This window comes from Buteo buteo, chromosome 3 (assembly GCF_964188355.1).
Source record: "Buteo buteo chromosome 3, bButBut1.hap1.1, whole genome shotgun sequence".
In the NCBI taxonomy this organism is placed as follows: domain Eukaryota; kingdom Metazoa; phylum Chordata; class Aves; order Accipitriformes; family Accipitridae; genus Buteo; species Buteo buteo.
In genome coordinates this window covers 1,398,575-1,411,429 of record NC_134173.1, presented here as the reverse complement: position 1 = coordinate 1,411,429, position 12,855 = coordinate 1,398,575, and the positions used below count along the sequence as shown (strand labels likewise).

The 12,855-nt window shown below is 44.9% G+C and overlaps 1 protein-coding gene across 4 annotated transcripts in view; it reads left to right on the top strand.

Annotated features, from left to right (window-relative positions):
* Window positions 1-2,371: 2,371 nt before the first annotated feature.
* The window catches only part of COBL (cordon-bleu WH2 repeat protein), a 160,089-nt gene continuing 149,605 nt past the window's right edge, over window positions 2,372-12,855 (top strand). For 2 of the 4 annotated variants that reach the window (XM_075022695.1, XM_075022694.1), the window contains exon 1: window positions 2,372-2,575. In XM_075022695.1, the coding sequence (XP_074878796.1) occupies window positions 2,532-2,575 (44 nt within the window). In that variant the 5' untranslated portion in view covers window positions 2,372-2,531. The remainder of the gene's footprint in view (window positions 2,576-12,855) is intronic. The other 2 variants (XM_075022697.1, XM_075022696.1) reach the window with 2 other exon arrangements.

Sequence of the window (12,855 nt, the reverse complement as noted above, 5' to 3'; positions counted from 1 at the left end):
CGTGTTCAGTTAAGTTTAAACTATAAACTCAAATTCCTGAAACACTGCAGGCCAGTTTTAGCAGAAGAAAAATGTAGCCTTAAAGGTTTGATTCAGTAATACCACCAGCAGTGAAGGTGAGGAGAAAGAGGAGTAATGTTCTAAACACTCTGTAAAAGCAGAAATGTGAAATTGCACTGGTGATTAAGTTCTTATTTTTAAAGGCCTAAACTATTTTACAACAAGGATTTTTGTCATCTAAATGACTTAATTTTCTTAGGAAATATATTGAGGAGGCCCACCTAAATGGAGATGAAGCTATACAGACAGGAAAGGGTTAGAAACAGTCCTGGGGGGGACTGAACATGCTCGGTCTCACAGACATGAGATTGACAATTACTCATGTAGCCCCTCTCCCAGCTAATGGCCTTTGCCTCAAAAGCGAGCATAGCATCCAGATTGTGGGGATTGCAACGCACAATGGAAGTGCTCCCTTTGGCCTTTTTTTGGGAGCTGGGCCCAGTGCCAAGGAGCCTGGAGAAAGGCAGATTCCTGTGTCGTATCGCAGAGCGTGCTCCCCGCATTTCGCCTGGTTTTTCCATCAGCTAAATGGGACCAAAGAACCGGGGCCATGGGCAGTCGGTGCTGCTGGTGCTCTGGTGATGTATTAAGATCGCGATTTTGGTGATGAAGAGGCTTTCGCTCTTTTGCTGTGCTATATAAAAAGAAGTGAACATAATAAGCAAATACTATTTAGTTGGTTTGTGCTTTACACCTCTGCTTAGGTGTATCATGGTAGAGCAGAAGTTACAGCTGAGGCAAAGGAAGTTCTTTCAGGTTCTTGCAATGACTGGAGCGGTGTAGTTTGCTAATGATGCAGACGGGGGAAGGTTTGGGGGTTTCTCCAGAGGTTTTGTGTCTGTGCAGCTTTAGTGTCTATTCTAGGACAGGGAAGAGTTCATTAGATTTAGGAGTAGGAAGGGGAGATGAAAAATGGCTGAATAGATGATGAACAGAGCTATGAAATCAAGTTCCTGTGATTTAATAGATCACTATTCATTCCTGGAGCTATGGTAACTGACAGCATGCAGTCTTTGAACCAATCCACTTGCAAAATAAAGTATGTAAGCTAGCCTATTTATTTTCATAAAAGTGCAAACTAGGAACATGGCACGTGGCTCATTACCGTGGCAAGTGGCTCAGATGACCAGCGTGATTACTGAACTGTGGTGACTCAGTCAACTTCTACCCATGGTAACAGGGAAGTTAGGGATCAATGTTTTGCTTCTGCAAATTCGTATTTTTGTTGCTCTACCTACAGCTAGGACAGTCAGCTGTCTCCCTTGCCCTTAGCCTGTCTGTGTATGTCAGGGATGGAGGGGAGGGAATGGAAAGCAGCATTCTCAGCTCTCTGCTGAGGAGACAGGCACTGGAGGGGGACTTCAGGTTGTCAAAGCGAGAGAAGACAAAATTAGGGATGACTATACTACACTAAGTGTTCTGTTACACATGGGGCAAATGCACAAAACCCAGGTATTTTGATCACAATGCAAAAGCCTTGGTAGAAGACCAAGGTGGGCTTTTATGGTAATCTTCCATTCATGTACTACGGACAAGATGAACGCGTCCTTTTCCTTTGTTACTGGCAAATTAATGCAACGTCTGGATGTTTCAAAGCATTTACAATTTGCCTGGGATGCGGGTTTCCCGCAAGGCAGCAGAGCCGTCACTCGCGCGCAGCTTCTGACCCAGGTTTGCCAAAACTTGCTGGCCGGGGAAGAAACTGGCTTTCGGGGCCAGAGAAGCGGCTCACGTTTACTCTGGTCACTGAGCTGGGCAAGACGCTTTCCGATCGGCAGAACAGGCAGAGAGGGGAGCTGAAGCCTGAGGGGAAGGAAGGGTTTGGGGGAAGGAAGGGTTTGGGGGAAGGGGTGACCATTAACCAGAGGCTGAGGGGCCCGGCTGCCCAATTGTGGCCCTCCAGCCCCTCTCCTGACCAAAGCCCCTACTAATTGGAAAAAAAAAAAAAAAAAAAAAAAGTTGCTTGCGCCGCTTCCAAGCGGGGGGGGGGCGGGGGAAGGAACCTGTAAGAATAAAGGTAACGAGAAACAAGCCGTAGGTGCCAACGCGGGGCGTGAGGCTCAGGGAAAGCCTTCGTTTCAGCCCGGGGGGGGACACGCACACCCAGCCCCCCACCAGCTTCGGTTTTGCCGAGTTTACGGGAAAAAGCGGCGAGAGAAGGTCTTCCCCGCCGGCGGCTGCCGCTTCTGCGGTTCGGCCGTTCCCCTGCTCTCCGCCCGCCGTCGCCCCGGCCGGTCAGTCCTCATGGAAACCGCCCGGGGCGGGCGGCGGGGCGGGGAGCGGGGCCGGGCGGCGGAGGGACGGGGCGAGGCCGCCTCTCCCTCCCTCCTCTCCCTCCTCTCCCTCCTCTCCCTCCTCTCCCTCCTCTCCCTCCTCTCCCCTCCCTCCGTCTCTCTCGGTCCCGCCGCCGCCGACCTTCGCCGCTGCCGGACCGCGTCCGGCCCCTGAGGAGCGGCGAGGGCGGCCCGGCCATGGAGACCCTCCTGCGGCCCGGGGCCAGCAAGCCTCCCAGCGGGTAAGGCTGCGGGGGCGGGGGGTCCGCTGCGGCTCTCCCCGCGGGAAGGAAGGGGCTGCCCCGACCCCGCTGTGCCGCCGCTGCCCCTCCGTCCGCAGCGAGCGGCTCTCCGCTTTGGGGGGTTTATTTCTGGGCCGAGGGCGGTTCGGCAGGGCCGGGCGGGCCCGGGGAGCCCGCGGCAGCGGGGCGTCCGTACCACCAAAAAAAAAAAGAAAAAAAAAAAAAAGGGGGGGGCTTTGAAGGGTCTATTCGGCCCTGGCGCGGCGGAGGGAGGGAGCAGGGTGCCGGGCTCGGGTCTCAGCCCGGCCCGGAGGGTGGGAGGTCGGGCGGTGAGCGCCGAGCCGGCCGCGGCTCCCCGCCGCTCCTGCCCTGGGACCCCGTAAACAGCAGCCAGCCGCAGGTGGAGCGGGGGCTTGGTTGGGCTTTTTTGAGGGAAGAGACGAATACCCAGTAGGCCAGCAGCGGATTGACCGGTCCGTTAATTAAACGAGGGCAGCGGCGGCAAGATGAAGTCCTGAGAGGTCTCTTTTGTCAGAGCTAGAAGCCGGGCAAGTGTTGAAGAGCCGTGCTGTCCGCTCGCCGCAATTTACTGCTCTACTTCACACTGGCTGGCTGCACCGGCTGGAAAAGACTGTGATTGCTTCAGCAGCTTTTTTTTTATTTTTAGTTCTAATGTTTATGTCGTAAATTCCTTTTCAGCTAAGCAGAAAACAGCTTTAAAGTACGTGCTAGTGGGCTACAGTACTTCTCTTAGGTTTAATTTCCTTAGTTTCTGTGTTTGGTAGGGAGTCTTGCAGTGCTTAACAGGCAACGGAGCGATGGGCAAAGAAAAGATGCCGTTGCTAGTGCTGTAGTAATGAAACCGTAGGTGTTCAGCGTTTCTTTCACTGGCAGAGCACGGCATAGCTTGCTGCTCTTTTTGTAAACAAAAGGCTTAATTCCAGTTAAAAACCCACCTGTTTGGTTGTGACCTTTTAAGCTAACCTTCTATGAAAAGCAGTAGGTATAACGTGCCTCTCCTCTCTGTATTTAGTTGATGCAATAGTATAGCTGCTTTCTAAAATCCTGATTGAGAGGAGATCTAGGATGCCAATTTGCATGTGTGCTTTGAAGAGTAACTAGCATTTCTCGGATGCAGTGCTGCTTAAAAATTTGTCTCGATTGCTAGGTATCCAAAGATTTGTTAAAGAGTTTGAGTTTGCAGCGAGAAAGGGTGTCATTAGTGCATCTCAGAGATGAGCTTGAGGGCATTTCTGAACAAACCTCCTGAATCCTACGTAGCCAGTTTCATCTGTGTAAACCCATCCGCAGCCAGACTCAGATATCACATATGCGAACAGCAATTACAGTAACAGCGTTAACTTCGGTCGGATCACTCCTGACACGGCTCGAGGAGGTGAATCTGCTCGTAAGGTGAAGACGCGCTTGCGATATTGCATAGTGAAGCACGTGGCTGCTAATCTGCTCCTGTGGAATCTGGTGGCAACGCTGTCGTGTGCACCAATGGGGACTGCCTGTCTGTTTTATCTGAGCTGATTTCAGCCTTGAAATACTGCTTGAGGTTCCCAGCCTGGATGTGTCCGTGCTGTTAGCAGTGGGCTTCACTGAACACTTCGTAAGTCCCTGAGTTGCTAACATCCGTACTGGAAACTAGTGGATGTTTGGTCCCTAATCAGGTTTTAGTCGCCCAGTGAAGAAATCCACTAGGGCTAGGAAAGTGCGGCAAGAGGACAGCTTCATCCGTCCTTGTTGGTTCCCATATGAACCCAGACGTGAGCCGCATCTATGGAGTGTGCCCAGGGAGCGCTGGCTTTTCAGGCCACTGTGGCAGAAATACCTTCCTTTCATGGTAGAAGAAATGCTGTACACGTTTCCAGCTTATTAATTGGGTTAGCTCGCAGTTATGAAAGGGAGGTTAAAATGACCGCAACTTCATGATTTTTAAGAAAGTTTAGACAGAGCTGTTTTTGTCTCTGTGTAAATCATTAACAGCAACGTTACGAGTTTCCCTTGTTAAACAGGGAACTAATTTAATGTATCATTTGGTACAGGGTAGAGCAGCTCTGCTGTGTGCTTTATGCAGATAAATTGACTACGTGTGTTTTGTGGCACAGCTGCTTGAGAATTGCATGTTTAAAAGCAGGATACTGTTGTGGGCTTTTTTTTGTTTTAAACAGCAAAGGAAAACTGCAGTTTGTGATGGTCTTGCAGGTTTTTTCCTGTTTCTCAGTTTCAAAAATAATTGTAGGCTTCAGCACCAAGAATTTTATTGTTGCTAATTGCTAGGCACGAGTTTTGTAAAGCTTTACTAAGTCCATGATGCTTTATTTAATTAAGATTTATTTTAGCTTATGAAGGTGAATTTAAGACCAACAGCAGCAACAGCAGAAATCGGGATTTATTCTGTGATCGTGCAACAGGTGCTAGAAGAGAGAAATACACTTGTTTAAAATCTACTACCTTGGTGTCTATATCTGCCCTTATTTCATTAAGGAGAGCAGAGATAGGCCTCTCTGGGTGTCTCGGTTAGTGACTTTTTTGACTGTAATACGGCATAACAGACATACCTTGGTCATAAGTGGCATGGCAGGCTCAAGCCCAAAATGAGGACTGAGAGGATCAGTTCTGTTCTGCTTCGTTAGGAGCCTCGCAGAGTGCAGAGCATCTTCCCCCATCACTGAAAGCATCTCCATCTCCCATGGAAACCAGCAGTTCCTGGGTCCTTCTCCATGCCTTTCCATCTGAGCACAGAAGAGCTTCCTCTGGAGTCTGGCAAATGTGGGGAAATCCCCCATGCTAAGATGTATGAGCGCTTTCTTTAAGTAGGACCTTTATTTTCTGTGCTTCAGCTTCCTTCCCTATTTCACAGGGCCTTATAGTACTAACAAATACAGGCACGCATTAGCACACCTGTTTTGGAGGGACTTACCTGCTGGATTGAAGTGACCCTGAAAGTCAGATAAAGGCTGTGAAACGTCGGTAACATTTATGTGCAGAATCTGGGAAAGCAAGCCCCCAGGTACAGAGCAAGTTGCGCATCTCAACTTGTTGAAACCCTTTGCTATTATTTTATGCCTACTCCACATAGTTAAGCGGTTACTTTGTGAAACTGTCCATCCAGCTTTAAAAAAAGAGAAAAAGTAAATTTTTTATCATGCTTGTATTTAGGGTGTTATTTGTAAACCTTGTCTGGAAAAGCCTGGTGGGCACTGTTGTCCTCAGAACATCTGTGTGAACATCTGTGTGAACATCTGTGTAACACTGGTTACGCCGTACTCCTATCTCGCCTTCAGATGTTACAAGAATCAGGATATGAAGAAACAACGATGTAATTAATTTTTAAATCAACATTGGAAAACTGAGCAATTTGCATGCGTTTCCTCTGTTTTGTATTTATGTGAGATTTCCAGGTAACGTGCAGCATACGGGGTGGCAAAGGGCGATGACTGTGGTTAGAAATGTAGAGTAGCAGCGTGGTGCCGGCTTTGAAGATTGCCTTGGCCAGTTGCAAGGCTGACACTTGTGTTCTTGGCATTATCCTTCATGTTGTGTCCCTGTTTGTACTGCACCACTCCCACAGAATTCAGGTGGCATTTCTTATGTGTACACCTGAGACAAGGAGCTTCTCTGTAATACATTTTTCTGGCACCGCAGGCAACATTAGCCCTATCTTCCTCTCACAAGTAGTTTGGGTCCTTTCTGTGTCAGTGGAGATACATCACGTTAAATAAAACTCTGGTAATGGTGACAGAAGAATTGTGCTTGCTATTGTGTAAAACGAAACGAGGTCTTTTTTACTGTGTTTTGCACCTCTATATGAATAAAACTGTTGAGCTAATATGCTGGAAGACGTTTCTATTTTCAGTCGTGACTAACATCTCAGGATTGCTGAAGATAAGCAAGCTAATTGTAAGAATAAGCTAAATGGTGAGATAAACGCAATGTAATCCAGTCCTGACAGCTGTTCTTTCTGAATTCCAGTTTCCCATTTCTCCTGTCTTTCTTTTCCCTTTCTTTTTCTTTTTCCTTTCTTTCAGCAATCTGTTAGTCTTGTACCAGAGTAGAAGATGAAATAGATGGCTTCTTAAAGTCTCTTCCATTTCTGGGCTGTCTAGAATATTCGGGATTCGTTTTCACTCTCCCAGTCTCCCAGTCATCTCTCATTGTTTTCTTTCCCATGGATATCTCTTGTATTTTTTCGTTTTGCTCTTTTATGCCACTCCTGCCACTGTTAGATGAAATTGAACCTTCTCTTTCACCTGTCTTGTTTGTCCTTTACATCTTCCCCTTGTAATTCCAGATTCATTTTTCTGCAGGTTTTGGTCCTGTAAGTTTACATCTTAGTCAAATTGCTTGTCTTCATGAAAGCACTTTACTGCTCTGCAGGAGGTAGCACTATGCTTTGGGACAGATTTTTACTTGCCACCCCATCTGGGCAAGCTGCACCAATTACAGTGAATTTCAGGATGCTGCACTAGATAAAGGTCCGGAGAGCAGGGGTTAATTGCAATTTAGAGCACTCTCATGGGTGCACTTTTAGATGATGCTGACCATTAAGGAAAAACAACTTCTTAAATATTTATTTTGAAGTCAGTTCAGTAAATACATGGCTACTTTGCGTGTAGTTAATCTTGCTAGAGAATTGGTATATTGCTTTTTGCTGAGTAATTCAGATGACAGTGCATGAGTATGGCGAGAATGAAGAGGGGGTTTTTTTTGCCTTCAAAGGAACGAGGATTTTCTTGAATACGTGTATTTATTCTTAAATATCTGTGGTGTCGTAAATATTTAAGACTCCTGTTGTCACAGACTTGAATTACCTTACAAGCATTTATGAAGGCTTCCTAACAATATTCTTTTGGGTTAAAGAAATACATGTAGGAGACTCCACTTTGTTTATATAGGCAAAAGCATGAACACATTTACATGACCTGCTCCGAAAGCAGCCAGGAGGCCTGTGGCAGAGTTAGGGAAGTACCTCACTTCTCCTGAATTGCAATTCAGTGCCTTAACAAGTATTCCCCTGTGTCTGGCCTTCAGCTACTCTGTTAGCATCAGCAAACACTTGATTTTCTGGCAACGACAGTGGTCTGTATACTGCAGCTTTTTGTGTTGCTCTGGCATTGTGATTTCCATGAAAATTGACAGCTTTCACACTTTAATGCTGCTTCTAAGAGATTGAGGGGTCTTTAGAAATTTATTTTTTCTGTAGGGGGTCAAGCCAGCTCCTACAGTAGAAGCTGGAAATAAGAAAAGACTTAAAACCTGTGGTTTCAGCTAAAATTATGATCTAAGGATCTTTTAAAAGTAGCCGCACTTCTAGCTAACAGAAATTACAACCCGTATTAACGTATTAATCCTCTTCATGTATAGAGCGTGCTAATGTATAGGGCTGCTAGTTGCCCAGTGAGCCAGGCTGCGTATCATTGTCTAACGTGTATTGTTGTCATAGTTTCAGCATGAGAGTGTCAGTGATGAGCCAGGGACTTAACCCATGCCAAGGAGTGAGTCACGGAGATTGCGTGGCAGGGCTGCGCTGCCATGGCGCTGACACACAGCATCTCGTACCCGCTGTAGTCCCGTCTCGCCAGAAACGTCGTCTTTTTGGTTCCATTAATGCCCCAGCTAACGAGCTGCCTAAGATGCTGTGCATTTGTGCAGAGTAGTTGTCGTAATCAGAGAAATGGGAAAGAAAATGGATTGGGGATGGTTCTTCTGTTTATGTTCCTTTGTTCTTACTATAGCTTCCAGATTGAGAGTGTCTGTGGGACAAAAAATTTAATTTCTTACTACTGACCCTGCATATCAACCTGATATTTGCACGTTAAGCTGTGTTTTGTGTGTTCCTTGGCATGTGTTGTATAGAAGAGAGTTGGCAGCCTTCTCTGACAGTTTCAGTGAAGAAGCATGAGTTATAAAGCTTTCTCTGGTAGTCAAAAAATGATACAAGCCTGGTATACTTTTTTTTTTTAAGGCAGAGAGCATCATTAAAGCAGGTAGGAAAGGTGCAAATGAAGTGAAAACTTAGTGTAGGCTGGACCCAAGGTACTTGCAGAGGTGCAGTAGGCAGGCAGCATTTTCGGATTCGGGTCTGAATTCTCCAGTGTTTTATTTTTATTAAAAGTGATTGACCTGTGCATAAGTTTTAAAGTTGGCCTGAGAGTTGCTCTGCTTCTCTCTCTCCGTGTTACTTTGGTGTATGCAAAGTGGAACGGCTCAGTAAGGTGCGATGGAGAGTCCCTCAAATAAGTAATCAGCAGCCGGGTAATTAGGGAGCTCACTTACAGAAAACCCACATTCAAGGACCTGCTCGGCACAGAAAGCGCTGAGGATTAAACCTGCAGTAGCTTTTACTACACCGAAGTGCCAGGACCACCCGGCAGCCTGGAGTCCTTTTTTCTTCGAGCAAGAAGCCAGATAGACATGAGCCTCAGTATTCCCGAAGCTGTTGTGTTGCAATCCATGTTTCCTTAGCAAGCTCTAGCAGTGACCCAAAGGCTAGAAGAAAATATGGTCTTTCTGAGCCATGCTGGTTTTGTGGTGCTAACAGTGAAAACTTCCTTTACTCAACAAAAACAAACAGGTAAGATACAAAGTCGTATCACTGGCATGGAGCTTGAGCAAGAAATTTACATTTTATATTATCAGTGTTCTAAATATAGCTGTACCGTAAGGTTCAGCAGCAAGTACCAATCCAGAAGTACTTACTTAGATGTTACTTTATGTTTTCACCAAGCATGACTAACAAGCACTACGATTCTGTTTGCCGTACCTGTTTTCCTTTGCTGTGTGTCAGGTTTTATTTATATAAATGCATGCTGATCTGATCAGCTGTTACTGACATTTTATTGTGACATTGAGCCAGAAGGGTAGAACTCTGTTGGTTTTCAGTAATCAAGGCTTAATGACTTTTTTTTTTTTTTTGAAGACCACACAAATACATGAGATTTAGAACAGGTAACATTGATGGCTGATGAGATGCTTTCTGAATTCTCAAACATTGTTTTAATAAACATACGTGCCAGCATTCATAGTAAGACGATATAAAACCTCTTGATATTACTGCTTTTTGTTAATCTTTTAATGGTTTAGTTAGACTGGAGAACAACCAAATTCAAGGGCCTGAGTACGAATGCACCATCGATAATCAGTTGTTGCCGTCTCCCAAGACTGACAGTCGTTCCTGTTTGTCTGTCAGTGCCCTTCCTCTGAAAAGGCAGTTTGTTTTTTTGGGGTGAGACTGCTGGATTTCTCCTCGGTACTTGTATTACATGGTGTCAGGAGATGGTGTGATGGTGACATGAGCAGGAGCTTGTCCTCCGACGCTGTGTGAAAGTCCTCGTCCTGTGGTGTACGTAAGATCCACCAGATGCAGAATTGGCTCGGTCAAAGCCGACTTATCCAGGGACACAAGAAGAAAGCTGCAATGAGCTCTGTTTTAGATTATCTAGATGACTTTTGTTTTAAAAGCTTGTCTATTCCTTCCCACCCTACACGTGCCGCAGTGGGCATTCCCCTGTGCTCGCCCTGGAGGTCTGTTGGGAGCTGTGGCAGCAGCTTTCTAAGTAAGAGAAAATAAAGTAGTGAATTCTGTTCAAGACCCTTTAAAATGCTAATCTTTCTTCTATTTCTGTTGAGTAGAGTTATTCTGAGGTATAACAAACATTATTTGTTTTCCCTGCTTTAGCAGGTTCCAAAAAGATAGATAAAAAACTCCAAGTTATTGTATAATAAAACATATTATTTCATTTTTGTCCTTACTTCTGTGCTTAGATGGCTTTTCTCTCTGCATTTTTCTTTTTTGTCTGAGGTCAGTATTTTGCATATGCAGCGAAAATACCACCTATGCAAATATATCAAGCATGGCATGTCTGATCTTACTGTGCACAGGACATGTATTTTCCCTTCTGTTTTTGTCTGAGCATGCCACAAGAGGGGTCTCCAAAATCAATAAGTAGTTTCAGCCAAATTGGAAGAAAAAGCTGCTTTCTGTGCTTTTCTTCGATCTCTCCTCCTGTGGTGGTGCTTTATTTCTGAACGGCACAGCAATGGTTCTGGGTGTTGATGAGGGAATATCTTGGTGTGAATCCAGATTCCTCCTTTTTTTTTTTTTTTTTTTTTTTTTTTTTTTTTTTTTTTGAGTAACTTGGTACCCAGCCTGCACTTTCATGGATACCAAATAAATTACTCCTGGGTTCCCTGGGGGTACAGCTCATGTTTCAGTGTCAGCACAGCCTTCTCTGCTCTAATGGGGCTCGTGGTGTTGCTCGCAGTCGCTCTGACAAATGCTCTGATCGGTCCCTGCTAGGACAGGGCTTTCTCCTTGGGAAGGAGACCAGCCTTTGGCTTCTGCTGCGATTAAAATCTTGGTACTGTGACACCTTCAGGTGCTCCGAAGACTGACTCTACCAATTCATTAAATACAGCTACAAAAAGGTCAGATCATGTTGCTAAACTGCCCGTGTTCTAATTAACGCAATTATTTATTTTGGTTGCTCTTAATTACCTCTGTTTCTTTGCCTGTGCTGAACTGGAGAGTCACTCGGTCATCTCGTAGCAACACAGAGCAGCATCGCGTGCTAAAATAATGTCACAGTGTCGGATGTGCGTAACCTTGTGCTTTTTGAGACACGCGGTCTTTTTACTGTCTTGTTTTACGGCTCCTTAAGGTCTCTTGTGCAGCTTCGTTCCCTGGGTAGTGCCTTGTCTAGGGGGACAGACTGGGACCAGTGAGTCCCAAACCCTTCTGTACCCAGGGAAGCTGGGGATCCTTCAGCGGCGGGCTGTGTGTCCTGGACTTGCCCAAGGTCAGCCTGGCACAGGGATGCTAGGGAGAAACCAGAGTGTGCCAGGACATCATTCTCAGACTCCATCAGGGCTTTTATAAACCAGAAGATAATTTTACCCCCATGCTTACATTAGTAAGTTGAGGATTGCTATCTTCAGATCGAGTCTGTTGTTCCTGATTATAATGTGTTAATGCAGAATTACTTTTTTCTTATCAAACCTAGCTTTTCCATTGCGAGACAAACACAGATGTATCTGTGTGTGATGGATAGAGTCCAGGGTCAAACTTAAAGAAACGAAAAAAAGACGACAGCTATGCCTTGCGTTTTATGTGGGTAATTACAGAACAGTATTTTATCTGAAATTCAGAGATTTGTGGATTTTCTGAATTACTGTGTGTTTAGGAGGAGCATAAAAAGTTACACTGCAGTTTTATGTAATAAATTTATTTGGCTAATTTTGTCCCTTCAAGTCTTGTAGACTGTACAACCGTCATAAAACTATCTAGAAAGAGACTACCTAAGTACAGTCCTAGAACTGTACATCGATGATCAAACAGTTTCATGACGAAAGTAAAGTTGCTTTTCTGCCTAACTTCTAAGCAAATACAGTTAGTTAAATTCCCCTTCCAACTCTTGCATGGGTTTGTAAGAAACGAGAATACCTTCCTGAAAGTAAGGTATTACTTGCAGTTAGTTATTCTGCAACTAGTATTTACCCAGTTTTCAACCTCACAGGTATTGGGAAATGTTACTCTTCTAACCAACATTGACTATAATTTTGGTGAAGAATTCTTCTTTCTAAAGAAGACAAACTGTGAATTTTGGAAGTAATTGAATATCAGTGGATGCAAGCTGTTATTTTATTTCCTTGCTTTTAGTAGTTCTATTTTACAATTAATAAACAGTGTCTCAGTGGGTTTTAGCACTTGATGCCAGGATCAAAATACAGGGTCTTCCTTCTCCTGGCTCAGCTGTGTTGTTGCTTTCCATTTTCTTTAAGGTTTATTTTCTTCCAGCCTCATGTAAGGCGAACCAGGGATTTTGTTTTTAATTAGAAGCATCCTTTTTTTTTTTCTCTCTTTCTTTTTCTTTCCGTTTTTTTATTTTTTTATAATTTATTTATTTTTTAAGGCTGTTAGTGTAATATTATACAAAATGACTAGTAGAAGGTGGGCAGACTCAGGGTCTGTCTGTTCCCATGGTTTATGGGACTCTGTTGGGACAGAGACAGAGAGCCTGCTTGCACTTGCCAGAGACTGAAGAGCAGCAAAAGCACTAGTTAATTGTTTAATGCAATATTGGAAATGGGGCTTTGGTCAGCTGCTCTGAAGCAGCTTGAATTTACATGACCCGTTTAGCGCAGAGGAAAGCGGGCACAGCTACACTCCCATTGCCTTAATATTCAGCTTTTGAGCCAAAGAGCCCATGGAGTCTGGTTTTGCTCTGCTTTGCTTGCCAGGCTGAGGTGTGCAAATCCCAAGCAGCTCAGCT